General features: G+C 35.6%; 3 protein-coding genes and 1 non-coding gene across 6 annotated transcripts; 1 reads left to right on the top strand and 3 right to left on the bottom strand.

Annotated features, from left to right (window-relative positions):
• Positions 1 to 4,225: 4,225 nt before the first annotated feature.
• LOC132044158 (protein PHYTOCHROME KINASE SUBSTRATE 3-like) lies at positions 4,226 to 6,171 on the bottom strand. The gene has a single exon (XM_059434652.1). The coding sequence runs from the start codon at positions 5,661 to 5,663 to the stop codon at positions 4,383 to 4,385; it is 1,281 nt and encodes a 426-aa protein (XP_059290635.1). The 5' UTR covers positions 5,664 to 6,171; the 3' UTR covers positions 4,226 to 4,382.
• A 101-nt stretch (positions 6,172 to 6,272) lies between these two features.
• On the bottom strand, positions 6,273 to 13,814 carry LOC132044157 (probable methyltransferase PMT2). 3 transcript variants are annotated; one of them, XR_009412050.1, is made up of 8 exons: positions 13,510 to 13,814; positions 11,842 to 12,496; positions 11,112 to 11,322; positions 9,728 to 10,016; positions 8,737 to 9,126; positions 7,630 to 7,707; positions 6,514 to 7,339; positions 6,273 to 6,476 (listed from the first exon to the last, which is right to left on the bottom strand). XR_009412050.1 is itself a non-coding variant. In XM_059434651.1 (7 exons), exons 2-7 carry the CDS (start codon positions 12,487 to 12,489, stop codon positions 7,105 to 7,107), a joined length of 1,851 nt encoding a protein of 616 aa, XP_059290634.1. In that variant the 5' UTR covers positions 12,490 to 12,496; positions 13,510 to 13,814; the 3' UTR covers positions 6,273 to 7,104. The 3 variants fall into 3 exon arrangements, 1 of the variants encoding a protein (XP_059290634.1); XR_009412051.1 differs by having other exon boundaries at positions 6,273 to 6,708; positions 6,980 to 7,339; XM_059434651.1 differs by having other exon boundaries at positions 6,273 to 7,339.
• Positions 13,815 to 14,984: 1,170 nt separating this feature from the next.
• Positions 14,985 to 20,499, bottom strand: LOC132044155 (uncharacterized). The gene is made up of 4 exons (XM_059434648.1): positions 20,250 to 20,499; positions 16,621 to 17,304; positions 16,418 to 16,516; positions 14,985 to 15,577 (listed from the first exon to the last, which is right to left on the bottom strand). The coding sequence occupies exons 1-4, from the start codon at positions 20,400 to 20,402 to the stop codon at positions 15,221 to 15,223; spliced, it is 1,293 nt and encodes a 430-aa protein (XP_059290631.1). The 5' UTR covers positions 20,403 to 20,499; the 3' UTR covers positions 14,985 to 15,220.
• An 862-nt stretch (positions 20,500 to 21,361) lies between these two features.
• TRNAL-CAG (transfer RNA leucine (anticodon CAG)) lies at positions 21,362 to 21,442 on the top strand. The gene has a single exon. It is a non-coding gene; the product is annotated as a tRNA-Leu (tRNA).
• The last annotated feature ends 2,309 nt before the right edge of the window (positions 21,443 to 23,751 follow it).

The following is a 23,751-nucleotide window of genomic DNA, read 5'->3' as shown; positions in this document are numbered from 1 at the left end:
ATCCCAATACACTTTACCGATAATGAATAGTGTTCTATATATCATAGAATGATGTAACCAAAAATTTGCAATTCAAAGGATAAAATATCTAAAAATAACGTCCAGGAACACTAATATAAGACAAATATTAACTTGATATTTGACCCAAATATCAAAAAGCTACTAAGGGACAAGAAAAAACAGGACAAAATATACCTTGGCGACATTGTGGTAAAAATTTCAGTATCAATTTTGATTCAATAATAATAGTGTATGTTTGAATTTCGTGTAGGCGTTTGGTTAGGCGTTTGGACGTGCAATTTCATTTCATGAGATGAAATCTACGTTTCAAATCATCCAAAAAGGCATGATTTGGGATTCCAAATCAAGATTTCAAAATTTTTAAATGTAAAAGTTGACCCATAAGTTTATATTTTATAAAAATAGATCCATAAGTTGGTAGATATATTTACCAATCATGTTTATCAACCATTTATATCAAATATTAAAAGATCTACAAGTTTGTAGCATATTTATAATAAATTTGGTCTTACCAACCATGTGAGAGGATTATATTAAAGAGTAGTTACACTGTAACTCATGTTCAATTTTTCATTTTATTAAACTAAAGTTTAATCAATTGATGTTGTATTTTTTGAAAGACCTTCTAGTGGCGTATTAATTTTGTTATAAACTATAACTTGCTCATTTGTTAAGATTGCATAAGAAATGAGAAAGTTTGATGGTTTTCGCAACTTGTGGGGTTTCTATATCTATAAAAAAAATACAACTTAAGAAATTCAAGTTGCATTTCCAAACAAAACTTCAATTTCAAATCATATCTAAACGGCTTTCATGTATTGTCGTTTCGTCTGAAGTTGAATGTTCGTCATTTTTAAGCTTAATTTGGCTGGAACGACTTTCATCTGGAAATACCAAAAATCCATTCTAGAGAAACATAACACAACCTTTTGGACCGACAGCCCGTCATGGGTGGGCTTCGTGTCACATATTTGTGTTAAACGGACTTCTCCTAAAGTAATAAGTGGGAATTGTGCAGACTCTGTAGTTAAGTGAGGCCCAATACAAATACGCAGCTTTCTGATTCAAAAATATGAATTGGAGTTATCAGGAAGACATGATCGCCCAATTGTAACTATTCTAATCCTTCTAATATTGCTCAAATTCTTTTATGAGAAGGTGTTGTTGAAAACAGGAGAATCAAGATCATAAACAGAGGTGATCCGTGAATTTTAATTCAATAGGTATGATGTGCTATGTTTTCACTATTATGTCATAACAACATGTACAATATGAGTATAAGTATACAATTTTTTTAAGATGTAAATTGCATATACATACAACTATTGTTGTTCATCGGAAAGAATGAAGGATGCCCTAAAGTTGTCACTAAGTCAACAATGGGCATCCGCCTCTGTTAACTGATTTATTGCCCTATCAAATTAAGTCCTTTTCTTGACAACCGTGCTTAATTAGACTATGGAACTCATATACAACAAAAGGAAAAAAAATTTATATAGGATTTTAAGTTTATTAAAAAGAGTGGTCCTAGTTAAATATTAATATGGTCGTCCTCAAACCTTATTTTGACGTTGATACACAACTCCTATTGGTCCCTATTGAAAAAAACATTCGCATTGCTAGGCCTACCATTGTAATAAATGTCAACTCAGATCATACCTTAGTCACCTTAGAGAATTTCCATCCTCAAATTTGGTGGCAGATATCCAACATTCCTTTGAAGTCTTGAAGGCCCTCCAAACATTTTTGAAGTCTTGAAGGCCCTCCAAACATTCTTCTTTCTATGTCATAAGCTGCTAGTTGTCACACAGAGTAATTAAAAAGCCTATCAAAGAACAGCTACTACATAGTATGCCACAAGCCCACAATCTTTTGCTATTGAGTAATACTCTCGTCGTCCCAAAAAGATTGACACTTTTCGCTTTTCGAGAGTCAAACGAGTTGTTCTTTGACCGCAATTTTTTCATGTCTTTTAAATATTTTAAATTATTAATTATGGTAACTTATAGTACTTTTTACGTAGTTTTCAAATATGTAAATTTTATTTCGAAAAAATAAAAGATTCTATATTAAATCACACGGTCAAAATTATAAAGTTTGACTCTCGAAAAACGAAAAGTGTCAATCTTTTTGGGACAGAGGGAGTAGTACTTATTTAATTAGTTTAGTTTCTAACTTTCTTCTCTATTAAATCAAGGCCTATATCAACCACATGACTCCATATTGTTAACTACTCCTCGATCACGACATGTAGCTTTTTTTTTTCTTTTTTTTTTCACTACTAAACCTTATTAAAAACAGGGGACCTTACCTTCATCGAAACAATACGTTATATGTCACTGATTGAGGCTGGTACGCTTGGAGGCACGAATTTCATTAAGGGAGTTCATTATCTATTAGAAAAACGCAAGAAGTTACTTAATTTAACTTTATATATATATGAAGTAACATGATTTAGGTTCATGTTTAAAAATGTCCATATTTTGTCTATGCTTCGCGATAATCTAATAATTGGTCCAAAAATTTAGTTTATTGCGCATCGAATTCCCAGCTCAGCCGACGCTCGACTATTTTATTGAAGTGACACCAGAGACCAAAACGACTTTAGGATCTAGAGTCGGTGAATTTAGAAAATGCATAATTTTATTATATCGAATATCTTTATTCTAATTAATTTTTCAAATAACTCGAGTGAAAGATAATGGTTTCAATTAAATTTATCGAATTCGTCTTGTTGCAAAATTAAGTGTTGCGAAGGACTAGCTTCAAGAGGCATGACTGTCATGTGATTATGTCAACTGGATTGACATTTCCTTTTGATTCTTCCAATTATTGAACTCCAACTTAATTAATACTAAAATACAATCATATAATTCTACTAGTCACCACCACTAGCATCAAGATCTATCTGTTTCTACAGTTTGGAGTCGTTAACAGATCGAACACGTGGTACATTCCCACCTGTCGACTAGCTGCGGGATTGTTTAATAATAATGCTGTTTATTTTTGGGTTTCAAATAGGACAGTGGAAGCCACTAAAATTATAGAGTTTAATGTCACATGCTGGTTTTTCCCAAAGCTTATCCTATTGTTCTCTTGAAACGCTGTTATCCAATTAACTGATTGGGGGAGAGAAAGAGCTCTGGAAACTGGCTTGGAAGGATTTTTTTTAAAAAAAAATTTCCAATATTACTAGTTGAGCATACGGAATTGTATAAGTCATCTTATCTAAAAACCTTAAATTATTGAAAGATTGCACATTTTTAGTTACTTATCTAATATCTTAACATGCCTCCATATGTGTGAGGCTATTTTGTTTTTATGGTCATGCATGTGAAAATACAAAAAAAAAATTCAAGTAACAGGGGGTCTCAAGTACTAGTGAGATTTAAACTTATGAGCTCTTACCTACTTTGATGCATGTGAAGTTGTGTGACCATCTAATCTAAAAATTTAACTTATTAAGAGAGAGGATAATTTTAATTACTTATTTATATACCCGTTATTTCAGTTACAACTATTCAAATTGTGAAAGCAATATTAGCTAGGATCTCAACAATACTACTGTAGTTTTACATATTTGTACTAAAACTCTTACCATGAATAAAATAGTTAGATAAACTTGAGAAGTGCACCTGATACATATAAAACAGTTCAAGTCGAATATTCTAACTAGTTTTGGAGTGGCATGGTCGCACTCATCCAACCAACTTGGTCGGATATACAAGAAAAACATTTCAAATATTTTAACAATAATAAAACTTTGTCGACGAACAAGGCAGACAGCATCACTTGAGGGCATCAGTTTAAAGTCCAAATGTGTTATCTCAATTTGAAGCAAGATTCTGTTTATGTAGGGCCTTTTTGGGTTGAAAATGGGTGCATGCCGACTCTGATATTTGGATTTGATGACTCTTAAGTGAGGCAAACATGTCTTTTGGAAAGTAGCTTGGTTTCAATATAGATGCTCAAATACTGATGAACACAAACTATGGAATCAGGAGAAACATATAAAAAAATCTTATTTTGTCACAAAAGTTGGCCTATGGTTAATTGTTTTGTGGTTTAAACTAGTCTTTATTGCCTTGGGGAGAAAAGTTATATGCTTTTATGTAGGAAGGCTGTTGTGGCACACTGATATACAGCTTTACTGATGACAAGATAAGTAGGAGCTGAATAGCAGTTGAAAGGAAGACAAATTAGCTACAATAATACGAACATTTTCTTTTATTAAAGACAAGAGGATGGTGATTAAGCTAAGATTGTACAAAGTACAGGTCCAACTAAACCATTAAGCTTTACACTCTTTCATAATAAGAAAAAATATTATTCTCACGAATTTACTGAACTAAAAGGAAAAATCATCTTTGTTTTGCTTTCTCACAAGTCCTATGCACAGTTTCAGCCACATTTACTGATTTGTGGCTCTTGCAACCTAAAAGCCCAGTACTGGGCTGCGTTTTCTGCACCTCTTTACCTACTGGATTCTTGGTTTTGGTGGTTCTATTGGCTGCGTTTCTTGAACTTGTGTAACCACTAATCCCAAAGTTCTTCTCATCATAGTCTGAGATAACTGACGAGTAATCAGCTGCACTGGCAGTGACAACGCTCCACTCAATGCTGGCCTCGCTTGGTGCATACAAAGTTGTTGGAGACATGCAGCTGCTAGACATATAATCACCTGATGTTTGTGCATTCACAAGTCCATATCCACTGCTGGATATATTCTCAATTTCGAATAAATCTGAGCTAGCATCGCTAGCCATGTCATCACAGACCGTGCTACTTCTTCCATTGGTGGTTGTAGGGAGGTTTTGGGCTTTAGGTATGGCATCCCAAGTTAACATGGAGAGTTTCCTCTCTAAGTTCACTGCTACATCTCCTTTTCCCATTTTGCCAGAGCCAAACACTTCCAATGACTTTCTGCGTTCTTCAATGCTTTCATCCACAAAGACTGCTTTCTTGTCCAAACAAGGTTGGCATCCAAAAGTGGGCAAACATCCCATTCTTGTCATCTTCTTCTGCTTTGTCTGATAAACATTTCGCGGAATATTTCGTAACAGTGCATTTTGGCTATTCCAGCTGCTTGACTCAGACCAATTGCTCGGAGTTCCTGACTGGGAATTGTGTTTCAGATGGGGCAGATCTATCGTCCCTTTGTTTAGTTTCCCCGTATACTTCACCCCAGCTGGAGGGGCAGCTCCATAATCCAGTTGCATGTTGAAGTACTTGTCAGCACCAAATATGCTAATCTCCCCATCTTTGGACTTGCTTTGTTCCAGTTGCTTTGTGTTACGAAACGAAGCCTGTTGAGGAAATACAAAAGCAATAGTGGGATCTTGAACTGTAGCTCCTGAAGCCTTAAACACGACGTTGTCTTCCCCAGTTTTGAGATAAGAAGATAAAGACTCCACGCGAAGATTCGCAAGGTTATCTTTGGTGCTGTTTGAGGGTGGCTTTGCAGTAGCTGCCTTAGCAGCAGATTTTACTTTAGTTACAGAAGATGGGGTCTCAGGGGTTGAAATAAAAGCAGGTTCAACTGCACCCCCATTAAGTTTGTGTACGAAGCTCTCCTCAGGGTTGCTGAGGTAACAAGAAAATGATGCAACACGAAGCCCAGATGTATTATCATCGGCTGCCATGGAAGCAAATGTCTTTTCTTCCGAAAAGTTAAAGAAATTTTGAGTTAGAAGAAATTATAGTTCGAGAGGGTATGTATGTATTAATATCTTCAGAAGTACCGATCAAATTGGTTCATAGAAAGCAGCTTGGCAACATATACAAAGGTGTCAAAATATTCTGGAGGGAGGCTTACTTTAAGAAGCAGAAGTAAAAAACATTGGAAGTCATAGGATGAAATTCTGATTGAAGTAGTTCTGTTTTCTATTGATTCTTTATGCACTCCTTTATAACATTGGCTTTTCATGGAAACATGAGGGAACAGTGCAGAATTTTGGGTTTTGTGGGCTTGTGGGGGAGGGGCGAGGGCGGTCCTTTAGCTTTAAGATAGTGGATCCTACATGTTTGGAGAAGCCTAATATTGACAGCCTTGTAATCTCTCACCAAATCTAACACGATAAATTGCAGAGACTTTACAGTACCTCAGATGTTCTTTCGACTAAAAAGATCCTCCATTCTACACCTAACAGTTAGCAGTTTTTGACAGTCATAACGCAGCGGGAATTATGGAATTGGCATCAGATAACAAGAGGTTCAAAAGAAAACTCATAACAAAGACAAAGGGCCACGACTCATCCAAGTGAGCCTCCAATAGGGTCTCAAGATAACACGATCCACACCATAATGAATTTTGATGCTTTTCAATTTTACAGACTGATTTGTGGAAATCTGGTCGGGTACATAACTAGTTGGATTACCAAGTAGTACTTGGCAAGTACAGCAACATAAAATGGAGAGATGGTTGCATATTTAGAGCTATTTCTTGAGTTCCACTTCTTTCAGTTAGTAAAATACTCAGACTTGAAAAGCTACCAGAATTCAGTAACATCTTATTCAGAAAATCATTTGGCTTTCAACTGTTTCAACAATGACAGTAACCCTGCCAGGGTGAGATTACATTTACTAAATCCATCTTCAGATAAACCTCCATTTTGTAATCAGCTGATTTCTGTGTTTTCCTAGACGCTGTGTTTTGGCCCACGTCTAGTTCTGTAATAAACTGTTTCACTGAAGATCACAATCCGTTAGATATTCTCGTAGAATAGGACATTAGAAAGTAAAGAGATTCCCAGCCATAACTCATTCTGCTCAGCTGGAATTTATGAACTGTTATAATACATGGTATATAGCAAAGTAAAACAAGAAAAAAATTTAGTAATGATAATAATACTACACAGAGATCAAAATGAAGCCCTTCAAGAAACAACCAACAAGGCGTAAGAGATCTAAAATCTTTTCTTACCGGCAACCACTAAGTAAGAAGAATAAAAAAAGTTACCATGACAAACAGCAGAGATCGCTGCCTGTTGTTGTCAACTCTGACCTCCCGCAGGAAAAGAATAATACTAACTCTGGCCAAGAACCAGATTGCTAACTGTCTGCGAAATAAGCTGCCTTGTCCATTCACCGTAAGACGGTTGAGTTGTTATCTCCAACAACCCAGTATCTTTTGACAGCAAACAATACTTTTTCCGGGATAAGAGGGCCATCCTCATGATCCACCATTTTTGTTTTCCACCTCATACCAGCTGCAATTCTTTTTACTTGGCCAAGAATATCTGCATGATCTCGGAATATAACTGTGCCTTCTGGTCTAAGAATCCTGTCCATCTCTAGTAGAATGTCTTCAGCATCACATCTGCAAGTAAAGCAACTCAGGAGCAGTAGCAGTAGAGGCATGACCAGAAAGTTTAACAAGATCTAACTCTATGCGCACGTCGATTAGACGTTCTCTATTTTCTGATTACTGAAACTTTTTTATCACGATCCTGATTACTGAAATTATTAGCAAGATCTAACTGTATCATCTACTTTCTATATAGATGGTGGCGTCCTACTGTAAGAAGTTGTCTCCATGACAGACTATTCACAGATGCTAAATTGAAATGTTCTAGCTTCTACAGATCAAGTGGAGTCTGAAGAACTTACTTGTCCTTATATAAGCTGAAGATCCCGTTTGCATGAATAAGGTCAAATGCCCGAGGGTAGGTAGAGAACGCTTCACACCTGAATTTAGAATTTGGAAAGATGACACAAACAACAAGAGACTTGCAACTCAAGAAAAAATAAGGAAAGCTCAAGATCCCTTAAAAAAGAAAAATATAACATAAAAAATTAAAAACATCAGCACCAACAGTGAAGGATTGGCTGAAATAGTATATTCGATGTTATATGGAAGGACCATATAAAGTAGTGATACGATTGAAGGCCAAACACTCAAACTAGACTAATACCATTCGATATAGTCCGGAAAGAAAACTACACATGTATATCAATATGCAAAGCTAGTTGCATTTGCCTTCCCCACTCTGGGCAAATCTATATTCCTCGTCCCATATTCCTCGTCCCAAAATCACTACAAAGGGCATGTACTGACTAATGTTATGCAGTAACAGGTTCAATCGCGTGCTGGCTGAGGTGTTTAACCAGCTATTTGGTATCTTTGTTCTGCTTTTGTCAGCGTGACATGGCCATACAAATATAAAGCTCTATCCATTCTGTGCTCAACAGGTCCTTATAGTATCCTATGGTCCTATCTTCCAAGTAAATTGTTATGTTTATATTTGTGGGACATGCAAAGAAGATGCATCCTCCTATACGTCATATGTCAACAAGCAGTAACTACTCAACGAGTAAAATCAAAAGGAACTGCAATTACACCATCATTAACTGGAAGATGCAAGGCCTTTGTTTCAATGACAAGTGAGTGGGGAACATATAAGAAGCGAAATAAGAAGCGAAAAAGCAGTTATTATTATTTAACAACTTTAACCTATGCATAGTCACGGATAGAGAAGCTAATCTGCTTGCTAAATATATGTCTAAGAATTTAAACTAGGACAGTATCTGATGCAACTCCAACAAAATAAAAAGACAAAGGAAAAGGAACCAATGAATTGTAACAAATTCCTGTTTCCACAACATTTTTATCTTTACTTATTCTTTTACAACTTAGTGTCCAGAAAAATTAATAAAAAGGAGGAGGAACTGATGCTAGAGAGCAATGAGAAAAGATGAGGAGCTTCATATAGTTACCAGTCATGGTATATGCCAATCAGGCCTCGATCATATATTACACCAAGAGTGTCCCTTTCAGCTATAGTTGGCATAACATTCATGACCCATAGCTTAGATGATTCTAGTGCTGCAGCAAAACTTCCAAGGCCAGCATTCATATCTAGTATATTGTGATACCTCCTAGTGGCAAGGAGCTTGTTAACTCTCTTATAAGCTTTCACATGCTTCTTCCACAACTTGTTGTCCTCCTGGAATGATTCAACAGAGACTCCAGGAAGAGATCCACTTGCTATTCTTGGAGAAATAGCATTAAGTCTCTCCGGAAATGGCATGAGCTCTCCACCAGCAACTTCGTCCGAATTGGTTATTTCAGGATACAGAGTTACACATGCCTCCATCTTCTTATACCTATATATTGGTTTAATATCATGTAATCAGATGGAAACCAAAACTTTTATCACCAAAGCCGTAGACAACTCAAAATCGCCAGATTCCATTTATTTAAAAAAAGTAATGCTATTCAGTACTTTTAATGAAGTATTGGTGCACGCATATTTCATAAGAGGCCATTAAACAAACATTTTGTTGTTTTCAACATCTCATAATCACTAAAAGAAGGGAAAGAAACGATTTTGGCATGGAACGGCAAGTGCTTGTAGGTATAAAACATGCCTGGCCATAGAAGAAGAAAGACATGGGACATGGCAACAAAATGCAAGGATTAATATATTACAAGAAATCAGCTGTTAGTTAGCATCCCTTCTGACTACTAAACATATTGCAACGTAATCAATCAGCACTGCCACTCAAAACCTTAAGAGTAACGACTGAACTAAAGAGACTGACAAAAATCATGAATGCACTCCTCTATAACTTCTATTACACTAGCCAATAACAGCTTTGTGCATCCACTGAATAAAAACAACAAGGAAGAAGAAAATCCTCATTTGTTTGCCATTTGAGAATTGAAATGTTCGGATGAATAAGATTATAAGGTGCAAGAAGTTACCAGACATTTTCTGAATTCGAGTGGTCACATAGATTTACACGAGAATCTCGTTCACTGCAGTACTCATAGTTTACTCGTTTTCTCCATATAGCTATCTCACCTTTCTCATACTTCTTTTCCCAGCAGAGAAGTTCAGCTATATCTTCAATCATTCTTTGTTCCTCCTCCAGCTCCTCTTTAGGTCGTTGCCAAGCTTGATTATTAGTCCGCCAGTTGATGGGAGGACCTGAAAGTATCCAATACCCTCCTGGTCTTAGAACTCGATCCACTTCCATCATATACAGTCCACCTAAAAAGAGTAGTTCAGAAGTAAGAAAAAATAACTGAAGGAAGAACGTAATTAAAAAAGTTCCGACATACGGAAACAGCCAACAGAGTAATTTTCCAGTCCTCATTTGCTTCTGCATGCACTATCTTCTCTGAATAACACTTAACAGAACAAAAGACACATGCCTTATTCCTCAAGTTCTTTCTCGAACACCAGGGAAACTGCCAAAACGGAAAAAGAAATACATGCTTTGCATGTAGATGCGCGTTATTAAAGTATTTGACTTGATACATGTATGTTTAGATGCACGTACAAGTATAAAGATGACAAGTAAAATGTCTTATTTTGACTTGCAAGGTTTATAAAATGAGACTAAAGACCGTGTATTCTTTAATTAAAGAAACATATGGGCTTATTAGCATAGGACAAAGTTTTCATTTGAAAGTTTAAAGTGGAAATCATTTTTGCAATCCAAAATGGAAAGGAAAACTCAATCTAGGGTTATCCTGGGATGGCAATTGGTGCTAGAGAATGGTTGCAGAATTACCAGGAGAACCTGTATCACAAATACAAGAAAAATCTGCCAAATAAAAGCTTGTGTTGAGCATATCTTTTTTGGGTAATAATTTGATCTAAGTTGATTATTTTTCTTACAACTCCTGCTCCCAAAGCCAAGGTATCATATCAATCAATAAACTTATTCTGGATAATCTCAAACTAGTTGGGGTCAGCTATATGAATATTGCATATCCATTCTGCTCTATTCGGGTCTATTTTGTTCTAACATTAAATTATTCGTCTTTCAAGGTAAATAAGGGTTTCTTCTAGAAGTAGAGGTTCTCCGAATATCATATTTACCCTAGGCTAACATATAAGTCTTTCACCAAACGGAAAAGATCCACAAATACCAGATCTAAGTCTTAATCTGAACTAGCTGTATCGTCCAAGGTATCATATACACATCAAAAGAAGGGCTGTAAATACTAAATCAAAAACACATATGTCCAATAAGATAGGTTGGGATATCTCTACTGGAGCAATCCCCTGCTTTGTCAGACTTCTAGATAGATTAAAATTGCAAAAACAAAAGATCCAGGAAAAAAAAAAGATGCTTACCATTTGCAGCCCATTGAATCAAACAACGTGAACAATGAGCCATATCAAACGCCCTTGATGGAAATGGCAATTTTATGGTTCCAAGTACACCAATAACTGCTGGTACGCCTCTTTCCAAAGCAAATTGGACTTGAGCTTCATGTGAGTCTCTTGGTGCGAATGACATGGCTATAACGTTCTTCTTGAAAAGATATGCACCCCAACTAGCAACCTAAGATGCCATATGCCATTCATCAAACACAAAGAGATAGAGTTTGGATACAAACATACTTATGATGGCGACAACAACAAAAGTAAAATCTTTAACCTCGCACAGAAAGAGGAAACCAAGAAAGTGATGCAAACTACCAGCTTTCATGAAAATGTATCTCAACTAATGTTGCAAAGGTAAAGCACTCATCCAAAAGGAGTACAACTACCGGATATATAGTGCAAAGTAAAACCAGCAGTTAAATCATCTGTAGCGAGACTAAGCGCATGAAGATTTTCAGAGCAGTAAAGACAGCTAGTAAGAAGATCAGAATATATTAATTTTATGTAGTAACTTGAAATCTCCCTTAAAGCTGGATGTCTGCTTAATCTATTTTGTTGCCTCGTCATAGCATAGCCTTCTCTTGTAATGGAGCTAACATATTTCTTTTTGCATCTCCTTGACGCCTTTCAAAGAAATTACTTCATTAAAAGAAAAAAATCAGAACATATTGACAAGCTTTGACAAGTTTCTACTCACCCCACATCCGGTATCCAATGCAGTTCGAACTGTACCATTGTCCATTGGGATCACAGAAGCAAGCTGGTCAATATACGCATCTGCCCCGCGTGGGAACTGAGTTCCGCCACCTGGAAATCTAAGTAAATCACCTTCATATTGGACCCAGTTTTGCACTGCCTTCTCAACTGTTAAACTTTTATGTGGCGCATTTGCAAAAGGTACATAGTCACGACTCTTTGGCCATGGAAAAGGAGTTATATAACCTTTTGGGGCTGGAATAAGACAATGCATCTTCTCTTCCTCTGGAGGACAATGTCTCTCCCTATAGTTCATATTTTCTCTAGGAAATGTCATTGCTCGCATTTGATCATGACACGGTGTATAATCAACATATTGCTCATCACAAGGTTCAAAATGCTTGACTTCCAGTTTGGGATCATCAACCATACCGCTTTGATCACCATGATGAGTTTCATATTCTAGATTGGAGAGGATGCTGCAGTCCTCTGCCTTCTTTGTTATCTGCTGAGCTATGCTATCTCCCTTCCCGAAACCACTTCTTTGCCATACTCCAATAAGATAGAAAAAACAACAAATACCAACTACAACAAATATTGACACAGGGCCTCTGCTTCTGTTATCTCCTGGATTTCCTTTTATTGCCATGATTGACCTAGAATTGTAATGCCAGATTTCAGATGACAAAGAAACAATTAAAGAAATAACGTTCAATCGTTATCATGGACGGTACCATTGCGTGTGTAGATGAAGATGCTGTTGACTACCCTCATATTAAGTAACACATTTTGGTTTGAGAAATATGATCAGGTGACAAGTGATTCTCATAGGTTTCCAATATTCATCTTGTTTTCTTATACGCTTGTTTAACAATAATGTAATCAAGGTATAAGACTTTAAGTTCACAAGCTTAAACTTCCATTGCATTTTAAGGTGAAAAGTGTTATCAGTCATTGAAATTTAATGCTGCGTGCAGCCTACACCTTCTGCCCTCAATAAATATGTGACATCTTGCTAATCTCAGTACTTTTTGGTTATTCAATATACGCGTTTATAGAAGAACAATGATCCAAATTTTTACCAAGCAACTGTCACCCTTCCTCTAACTCCCTCAACATTGCTAAGCGGTAAACCTAATTATGCAAGCACTTGCAAGTTCTCAAGACAACAAAAGTCCTTATAGTTACAAGTAAGAAGATATAAAAAAAAATGAGCGAATGTGCTTTCTTTGCAATTTTAATAGGTAAATGTTAAAGTAACTAAGTAATTCTCAAGGGGAGAGGAGCAAAAGCAGAGGTTCCAGTTTAGTACATACAATTAAATACTAGCACTACATAATTCTACTTCTGAGGTATTCATCATCCAACTTCATAGATAAATTAAGAAATAAGAGTTGATTCTTTTATATCTGAACTACATAAAGATCTCAATAGCAACATTCACATAAAGATCACAAAAGATTCCTGAAATACTACGAAACAACTATTACATAGTAAACATAATTTTCTTGCAATAATTGACTGAATAATTCATAATTCACTAAATACGCACCAATTAAACTCAGCAAATGAATAATATATATCGTATTACACCAAAAAGAACACAAGAAAAAAAAAAAAAAAAACAGAAATCAGCATAAGGAACACTAATTGAAAATAGAAATCTTACGGATCTCAGAAAACAGGAATCTTGCGGTTCCAATAGGATCAAAGCATTTGTTGGATTAATGACGATGAAGTAAAACAGTAGAAAGTAAGTATTTGATCGAATATTACAGTAATAAGTGGATGTTGTTTGTTATTTGGTTCTGAAGAAAAAGAAAGGAGACAAGGGACAGGATTTTAGTTCGTGAGAAACGTGTTTGAAGTATAAAACATTGGACATTAGTTACAAAGACAAATCCGATGTTTTCAATAAACAGGGAGTTGCTTGTTATTTAAGTCCTCGGTTTTTACTAGACTACGGCTTTATAAAGAAAAAGAATCGAATATACCAAAGGATGGGATTCATTGTTGAGTAGGAGCATTTATTTTCAGATTCTGTATTGTACTCTCTCCGAATAAAAAAAAAGTGTTCACTTAGCCTTTTTTTTTTTATTAAAAAATATATTCACTTATTAAATCTTATTTTTCCAAATTTGCCCCTATTAAATGTTATATGATCAAATCTCAATGTCTATTTAATTAGGGATAGTTTAGTCAAATTACCTATTTTTGTCTAGGAGTTAGTTTTTTCTTAAGGATTGTGCAAATAGCTAAATAGACTCTTTTTTTTATCCGGAGGGAGTATTTATTTTTCTATACCGGTTTGAAAAGTGAAAAAATATTAAAACAATTTGGTATGAAATAAAATGTTTGCCTAATTTTTTTTTTTTCTTGATCATATATTTTCCAGTTCGTCGTTCCTTGAATTATTGAAGATTTTTTTTTTTTTGTTAAGAAAAGTATTTTCCCCTAAAGGAAGGATAATGACTTTCATTACTTATGGATAGAATTCAATTTGGAGGAAAATGACTTCCATTGCTTACCTTGTGTTTGCTTTCTATAAAAGGTTTCACTTCTTGTCAAACAATTTTTTTTTTTTGTCATTTTAATTAACACAATTTGGTTTAGATTTTACTAGATTATGCCTAGTATTTTTATGAGCCAATCTTAGAATTAGTCGCCATAAAAAGAGTCACTTTTGGCTAACAACCATTAACTATATATTTCATATATCTGTTAGTCTATTTTAATGTTATCTAGCATTCTTATTAATAACCTGAATCAGTTTCAATTATATTTGATCAGTCAAATACCATTTACGAATTTAAACCAAATAAACTAATGTCCCTTTCTTAAGAAATCATACAGAGAAGAAACTTGGCTGGGCTGGACCGGACCATCTAAATGCAGGTGATAGCTTTCCTTTCACAAGATATTCAGGCAAAAAAATAGTAACAATAATGCGAATTATCATCCTCATTTGGCAATCTCAACGAACAAAACATGCACAAACCATAGAGTAAAAAAAAAAAAAATCCATTTTAAGACACAGCTTTCTTGTATGCATAGGAAGCTTCCAAGTGACCTATAGCATCTTCCCAACTTGTGCCTGCATCCATCAACATTATGAAGCATGAACTTTGAACACAGTTACACCGATTACAACTAAGTTCATTCGACATTAGATCTGCCCGAACAAATATTTGCAGAGGACCTTTTTTCTTTATAAATCAGGACTTAAATAGCAAGTTTATAGGAGTAACACCATCCGCCCCTAACGGCAGAAAAATGGGAAAAAGCAAAAGCTCAGTTGACATCTTGAGCAATTATCTCTAAAGACAGCATGTTTGGAGGTGTGGGGATGAGGAATCCTATATTGGCCACCTATATACTTCTCAATTGTAATCTAAAGTACATTCAGAGTCATCTGAAGTACCAACTGCCCTATTAACAGATGGCTCATGCCACGATTTGCTATTCGAAGATCCATGTAGTTTGCCCTCTACTATCAAACGTGAGTGTTCACTGGTATCATGTTGCACTCTCCCAGTAATCTCCAAGCACAAGCCATTTCTCGGGCCTTTCTTATTATTCTTCTCCTTGGGAGTTTTCCTGGGACCTGGATCCACAAAGACAGGTTGTACCTTCAGGTTTGGACTAGGTTTAATGCGGGTTGCTTCCTTTTTATCTGCTGGTCTGGATAGAATTCCTTTCTGTAGTTCTTCAGTTGCCTCGTCTTTATTTACAAGAACCTGCAGAATGTAGATCAAAGAAGGTATTCTAGTTAAGATATATAAATTTAAAAGCAACGAGCAGGCATTCTTCATGTTATTACAAAAAAGTTACAGGACTAACACTTCTCCACCAAAAAGAACCAAAAAAATAAGAGAACTGTAACCCTAACGCCCATGCTTAAAGAAGAATACACAATAAACAATGCCTTCCCAACTAAAATTTTCAATGAATCAAATACGCAAAAAAGAACGTGTACATTGTTGACGTGTTAGATCATCTGAAAGTGCTCCTGAAATACAAGAAAGTAATAACACTGCAAAAAGTGACTATTGAATCGCACAGACAGTCAGAAACTGGGGAAGACAAAAGAAGTGAGGTCGAAGGAATTTCCAACTCTTTTTAGACTATCAAAGAGCAGATGATGAAAATTGCATGAGCACCAATTGTCGTGATAATGGATCAATACTCCAAAGCAACTTGTGACCAATTACAATATGATATTTTGATTTGGGCTTTGAAGCTCACATTGTAATTTGATTAAAGACAAGCCAGATTTTGGATATCCTATCTCTATCAACATGGTAATAAATGATGAGCTATGCTGAAGCACACTTACATAAAGAAATGATAAGGAATCAACAGTCAAAAGCCAAAAGAAGACACTAGTTTATCTTGATGATTGAAAAGGGAAGACTAACGATACTCACAAACGAACAAGAAGATATGAACCACTTTCCCACCCTCCACGGTAAAGACATAGAACACAGAAAAAAAGAAAGAACGAAGTAACAGGACAAAAGAGAGAAGGAATAAGATGCGAGCAAGCACATCCTCCTTGATAGCAATGAAAGAAAAACCTTGCGGCCAACTAGGTCAAATGTCATTGTGACTCTATTTCGTTTCGCACGTTCAGCCTCTTCTATCTCCTCTTTCTTTTTCCTCAGAAGTCCCTTTTCCTGTTAAAAGGGAGGAAAAGAAGGATCACGAACATAAGTCAGTGCCATAATAGAAGCCAAGTCTTGCAAAGTGAAATGCTCTCACGAACAGTAAAACTGCATACCTCCTTTGACAACCAGCTATTTCCCTCAATCTCATAGTAGTCACTTTGGTCATCAATAACAGTCGTACGCGCTGCAGAGTTCCTATCATATTCAACTAGCCTCTTCGCATAGGCTTCAGCTACTTCTTCAGCATCAGAAATTGGAACTGGACCTTCATCTAATCCAGCATACGAGCTTCCTTCCTTTAGCACAAGTGCACCACAAAAGTTACAAGGCCCTTCACCTTCCTGTTCACAGACTATCTTTCCACAAGATAAACAATTGCTTATTAGCCTGTGTCGACGGGCTTGGCATGAGCATGGCTTCCCCTGTTGAAATATGATGGACCCTTTTGCAGCCTCAGCAAGAGAAATAACTTTGTCAGATTTTTTCTTTCTAGAGTTTCTTTGACTTGCTTGGGGTTGAGGCACAGTTGTTTTTGTAGAGTTTCCTTGACTTCCTCGCTGTCCGTTTCGTCCATTTGATGTCTCAGCTGTGCTCTGACTTTCCTGCTTACTCAAGGATTTACTTTCTTTCGGTGCTCGCACTTGTTTTTTAGTTCCAGCTGTCAGACTATCACCTGAAGGGGGCTTTACATATGCTTGCAATTTGGAAGCAGAAGTACCTTGAGTAGTATCTGAATGACCTCTCCGTCTCAAATACTCATCTGTCACACTTTTTCCAGCTTCCTGACCTATGATATTCTATAGAAAGAAAAGATGTCAGTAAATGCACCAACAACAGTCAAATGGTACCAATAAGAAAAAGGACCAAACATAATCTTAATTGCATGGCCATCTGCAGAGAAGATCTTACAAATTTTACCATGTGCTAATACATGAAATCAAGATTTAATAACCAATAACAAGTATCAATGCGATAAAGGTCTTAGAAAGATCCCAATTAGGATCATTTTCAACTACCAAATGAAAAGGTAGTCTATCACTTTCTAACTGGAGGAAGGGAATGCTAAAATAGAAAGACACGTCAAAGAAGCTCTTTTTCATTAGGCATCAATCTGATAAATGATTAAATCATTAAAATGGCTTGATATCTATTCTGATTGAAGAGGAGTGAACATGAACTGAGGCCATTTGACTTTTCATCATCCCAACAACTAAAAATTTCAGCAGAACGAGACTCAGATAGCAGAAAGAATCGGGGCAGCACCTCTTGGAATCATTGTACATAATTTGACTGCTGTCTTCAGGATATAGATGCGTAGAGAAATAGCCATAATGCTGGAACATGGGATTTTAGCGGCCAAGTAAAAGCAAATATTCACAAATGTCAAAATGTTGAGAAGAGCTTATAACTGTTTTATTACTCAGAAATATTCATATAGTGCTGTTACAGACGAAAAGCGTCAAGATGTGCTGGGGCTTTAGCCTTTAAGCGCAGTACCAACCTCCGCATTGATGAAAAAGGAGGTAATGAAGAAAAAACTAAAATATATAATGTAAAGATAAAGTATCTTTAAGCAGAAACAAAATTATATGAGCAAATGAATTGAGAAAGAATACAATCCAGTGAAACTTTCGAAGTTAATCAATGTCAATAAAGGGCAGCACGGTGCCTTAAGCTCTCACAGAGAGGATTCCGAGGAAACACCAAGACACATTGGGGCTATTGTACGTAGCCTTATCTTACATTTCTACAAAAGGCTATATCCACTGCTAAAACCCATGACCTCCTGGTTACATGACGGCAAATCTTGCCATTGCACCAAGGCTCCATGTCAAGGAAAAACAATGACAATCAAGTTCAAAAATCATTTTCCAAAAACACTTCTTAGCTAAATTTCTAATTTTGTACACCAAAATCACCAACAATACTTCCATATTCATTGTTTAACAGTTTGTTTTGCCAGCTCTATCTATTATTTAGTACCACCTCTTCAACACTGAGCCAATGGCCATCATAAATTTAACTTAATAAAGCAGTTACTGCATGGTCCTTGCTGAGAAACACAGCCAGCTTATTTACCACTGTACCAAAATGCTACTGTCTTTTTCTTTTTTGTTTTCGGGACAAAATGGATTAGTTCAGTGCCAACTCTTTACTCTTTAAGGACACAGCCCATGGGCCTCATAAATTTAACTTAACGAAGCAGTTAGTTGAATGGTTTTTGCTAAGACGCACAGTCGGCGCCTTGGCGCCTGCAATGAAACGCACCATCTTTTTTTTTCTTTCTAAATTGGATCAGAAACCTTACCTGATAGATGCAAAGCACCCAACTTGCATTGCACCTAGTTTCAGTGTTTAAGTGAGGATTGACAACACTGATCAGGCCAAAACACTAACTTTTTTGTTCATTTCTTTGTACAATTATGTCAACCTTAAAAAGTAAATTTTAGTAAGTTTTTCAGATGACCTTTACATAAAGCATTCTCAGATTTCATTAAAGCAAATAAAACATCAAAAGATTGAGAAGAGCAATAACAATAGTGTTCAAAAGAATCTACAAGAACATATAAGCATATAATCCTAATAGGTACATTGGTACACAAGCACAACATAAGGACTTAAGTCGCTTCACCGCCACAAAAAAAAACAAAAGGAGGTGCAAGTTACAAATTTATTTGCATTCTTGCTGGATAAAATGCAGAAGTATGTACCATATAGTTTTCATTATCCATCTAGAATGGCGATGGATGTAGAATCTCAAAATTTCTGTATTGCCTCCTCATTTATGAGTTTCAAGTGAATTATAAGGGAGTCTGCAGTTTTCTCAATCACCAAGTACTTATCATTTGAAACTAAAGTGTCAAAGTCGATACTTTTGAGTAACACGTTTAGAGAAGCTGAACCAATCTAATGTAACTAACAAACCTAAACAGCTATACCAAGCAATCATGAAAAAGTAACTTAGCCTAAATTCTAAACAGAACCAGAAACAGAAAAGATAAGAAAATAAAAAAGATACCCCCTCCATCCCAAAACAAGTGCACTTTAGCGCAAAAAAAAATGGCTTTAGGAATTCAAGACAAAAAATAGTAATTGTTTCCAATTATACCCTTATATTAAAGAATTACTTCTTAATAATGCTTAATTCTCAAGAAACATCTAATTAGTAGGGGTAACTTAGTAAACTATACCTTGTATTTATTGTTTTTCTTAATGGGCGATTGGGCGTTAAATGAGCTAAAGGGGCACTTATTTTGGGACGGGAGGAGTAATAACTAACAAGATAACACTAAGTTCATCACAAATCAAAACAAGAAAGCAAATTCTCACAGGATGTCCAATAAAGTCTTCAATGTGTAACACAACAACAACATAGCCAGTGTAATTCCACAAAGTGGGGTTTAGGGAGAATGACAAAGATGAGACTCTGCTTCTAACTGTGGGGGTAGAGGTTGTTTAGGTAGACCAAAGACGTGCCGACAAGAACTCAAATCAGTATAAAAAGTCATGGCAAAATAATATAAAAAGTGTAACAGTGGAATAAATATAGTCGTAACTAGCACAAATTAAAAAAGCGTAACAGTGGAATAAATATATACGAAGAGATAAATTAGCCCTTGATCTTAAAATGTGTATGACTGCAATCCATAAACCCCTACCCTCAAATCCTGAATTATGGACTTTCTACAATATGCTCATCAAAATTGTAATCAAGAAGACCATAGAGATAGAGGAAAATTACATCGAGATATTCTTTAGCATCGAGAGGAGGAGCAAGCTCACAATAAGAAACAAGACCAGATATAATGTCAGCATCTAAATCAAGACCCGTTTCAATTTTGTTACATAGCTCAAGTAACGCTTTTTCTAGCCATTGCCCTGATGATGATTCCATTCGATTTCTCTCTGTGGTGTTCTTGCTTCTCAACTCTCAACCCGCTTTATATACCTCCCCAATTTTGTTGATCCATCTTCATATTATGGGTTAATGCACTTAACCGCCTTCGAGTTTGGGTTTCACATACTTTAGCCCGCTAATTTTGGGAAAGAAAAAAAAAAAAGTTAAAAAGAAAGGCTTTTTTTTCTTTATTTTTTTTTTTTTTTTTTTTATGTCAAACTTTTTAAAACTTTGTTGCGTGCCATTATGGTCAACCGATTACGAATAAAGGACTCTTTTACTCCCAAAAGTGGTGGCAAGATTTGAAATACAAAGAGTAATCACATCTAATTTTATATAAATTTGTAAATTGATTTCTTAACTTTCAAATGAAATTAACATAAACTTAGAAGAAATATCGCAGTAAAAAAAATTTGATTGACAAGAGAGCAATAGTGCTATTTCTTTTTTTTTTTTTCGGAAATTGAGGGAGCATAAACGCTCCTTGCATTTGCATCAGATACTTATGTTCGCTTGTGGTATTCTATTCCAATTAAATAAAAATGAATAAGTGTGTTTTAAACATAAAGGAAGAGTAGGTAGGTAGAAGATGCAAGTGTATTTTGTAGGTTTATTCTCTTTATTTTTTTGAAAGAATAAAGTAGGATTTATTTTTGTTATTTTTTATTTGTGAAGTGTCATTATCTATCTATCAATCAAATATTACTCAATCAAAGTATAAGACTTTACTTGACTTGAATCTTCAAACTCGAGGAAACGGTATTTGGATGAGCTATTTTCCCAAGGTGTGAAGCAAATAATTAGTAGCATAGATGTGGGAATTCAGAATTTCAGACTCTTATTTTTAAGAAATGGGGGTGATCAACTTTGCAAATTGGACCCTCGAATAAAGAAAAACTTATACGAATTGGAAAGTTGAAAAGAACAAAACCTAAAGTTAAGGACAGCTCTCAAACGTCAAGATGGCCGAGTTGGTCTAAGGCGCCAGTTTCAGGTACTGGTCCGAAAGGGCATGGGTTCGAATCCCATTCTTGACAGTTAAGTACAATTTTTTTTTTCTTGTGTGTGTGTGTGTGGTTGTGATAACACATTCTGCAACTTTTCACTATGAGATTTATTATTATGTGCTACACTTTTTTTTTTTGTGGTAGTGATAACACATCCTGCCACTTTTCACTATGAAGATTTATTTTTTTATGTGCTTATGTGATTTGTTTTCATCTCTTCTGTACATATAAGTCTCTTTTTTTTTTTTTTTTTTTTTTTACTATTAAGATTTGTTGTTATGTGCCGGTCAGATAATATATTACATATTTATGTTAGTAAATCTATGTTTAAAACCAAAGAAACCAGAAACATGAGTTAATCTTAAAAAACGTAAAATGCATAAAACTGAAAATATCCGAGTTTTTTTTTTCTTGTGTGTGTGTGTGTGGTTGTGATAACACATTCTGCAACTTTTCACTATGAGATTTATTATTATGTGCTACACTTTTTTTTTTTGTGGTAGTGATAACACATCCTGCCACTTTTCACTATGAAGATTTATTTTTATGCGCCTATGTGATTTGTTTTCATCTCTGTACATATAGTGCCCCCTTTTTTTTTTTTTTTTTTTACTATTAAGATTTGTTGTTATGTGCCAGTGATATTACACTGGGTATGTTATGTTAGTAAATCTATGTTTAAAACCAGTAAACCAGAAACATGAGTTAATCTTAAAAAACGTAAAATGCATAAAACTGAAAATATCCGAGTCCACAGAATTCACTATGTGTCCTTAAGAAATTTAATCCCCTCACTGTACCCGAAGTTATGGATTACTTCCTCCCAGGATAAAACGGATATACTTGTTGATGGCCTAGCGGTACCTCAAACCCCACTAACTTCGTCAAACGCAAATTTGGCAACAAATCACACGACACTGCTAAAATTTTATTTTGAAAATAGATGCAGAGAACAGTTTAGAGGGAGAAAAATATTCATATATTTGTGTATAAAATCTGAGGCTATGTGATTTATTATTATGTGCCTATGTGATTTGTTTTCATCTCTCGTACATATAGTGCCCCCCCCCCCCCTTTTTTTTTTTTTTACTATTAAGATTTATTGTTATGTGCCAATGTGATTACACTGGGTATGTTATGTTAGTAAATCTATGTTAAAAACCAGTAAACCAGAAACATGAGTTAATTTTAAAAAAAGTAAAATGCATAAAACTGAAAATATCTGAGTCCACAGAATTCACTATGTGTCCTTAAGAAATTTAATCCCTCGGCCAGTACTAAGTTATGGATTACGCTCTCGGATAAAACGGATATACCCGTTGATGGCGTAATGTATGATTCAAACCCACCATTTGTCAAACGCAAATTCGGCAACAAATCACACGACTTACTAAATTTTATTTTGAAAACACCGAGAGAATGCGAGAGGAAAAATATTCAGATTTATGTATATAAAATCTAAGGCTAGTCCTCTAAATTTATAGGCAATGAAAAGGTGAGATGGAGAGGTGCAATCCAAAAGGTGTCTTTTGGGTGCACTCCAAAAGGTACCTTTTCTCATTTCCCATTCACACTCCAAAAAATTCAACAATCCCCCACATGAATGGGGAATGATTATAGTATGAAAAACATACATGAAAAAATGTGTGATTCGTAAGCAAGGATTAATCGCATTTGGATAAGTAGATTTCTCTTTAAACTTTCCGTAGTGAACATATGTCGGATATACTCGGTCAATCGGTAGATTTTATATTTTTGAACCCTCGAGCTTTGGTGTATACCTAGACAATCACATGTCACACAATTAACCCTTAACGATCTTTGGTTCTCATTATTTTGTTCGTTTCAAGATGAACAATTGTTCGGTTCATAAGCGCATAGAGAATTAGCCTTCTGTACTCCTTGAAGCGGCTTACACTTCACACTTACATAGATGATTCCTAAATGTGTCATCCCGCAGATACACTATTTGATATACCCCGTATCAAACTTAAAAACCATTAAAAAGCCTTAATGCTTTATCCCGGTACTGAACATTGTCTCATCATAAGAATGGACCAAAAAAAAGTTTATTTTGACAATGTTGAACCGTCATCAATGACTTTGTTTGATCTCTTTGAACCTATATCTTTAGATCTCCAGTCTTCTAGGTAGAGTTACCGCCACGATGACTTGTGCTCGGCCATAGTCCCATTCTCCTCGATGATCTTTCAACCGCCTCTCTAGTTAGTCCTTTAGTTAGTGGATCCGACATATTATCTCTTGACTTAACGTAGTCAATTGTGATAATTCCAATTGAGAGTAGTTGTCTAATAGTATTATGTCTTGCGATGGGTTTG

This window comes from Lycium ferocissimum, unplaced genomic scaffold (assembly GCF_029784015.1).
Source record: "Lycium ferocissimum isolate CSIRO_LF1 unplaced genomic scaffold, AGI_CSIRO_Lferr_CH_V1 ctg3752, whole genome shotgun sequence".
In the NCBI taxonomy this organism is placed as follows: Eukaryota; Viridiplantae; Streptophyta; class Magnoliopsida; order Solanales; family Solanaceae; genus Lycium; species Lycium ferocissimum.
The sequence above is the reverse complement of the archived record's forward strand: the minus strand, read 5'-3'. Positions and strand labels throughout refer to the sequence as shown.

Coding starts and splice junctions, on each gene's coding strand:
- LOC132044158 (XM_059434652.1), bottom strand. CDS start 5,663: ATGGCAGCCGATGATAATACATCTGGGCTTCGTGTTGCATCATTTTCT.
- LOC132044157 (XM_059434651.1), bottom strand. CDS start 12,489: ATGGCAATAAAAGGAAATCCAGGAGATAACAGAAGCAGAGGCCCTGTG. Junction 10,017..11,111: donor GATTCAATGGGCTGCAAATG/GTAAGCATCTTT, acceptor TACTCTTTTTAG/GTGGACTGTATATGATGGAA. Junction 7,708..8,736: donor ATTGGCATATACCATGACTG/GTAACTATATGA, acceptor TTCTAAATTCAG/GTGTGAAGCGTTCTCTACCT.
- LOC132044155 (XM_059434648.1), bottom strand. CDS start 20,402: ATGGAATCATCATCAGGGCAATGGCTAGAAAAAGCGTTACTTGAGCTA. Junction 17,305..20,249: donor ATGCTAAAGAATATCTCGAT/GTAATTTTCCTC, acceptor TTCTTTCTATAG/AATATCATAGGTCAGGAAGC. Junction 15,578..16,417: donor TTGACCTAGTTGGCCGCAAG/GTTTTTCTTTCA, acceptor TACATTCTGCAG/GTTCTTGTAAATAAAGACGA.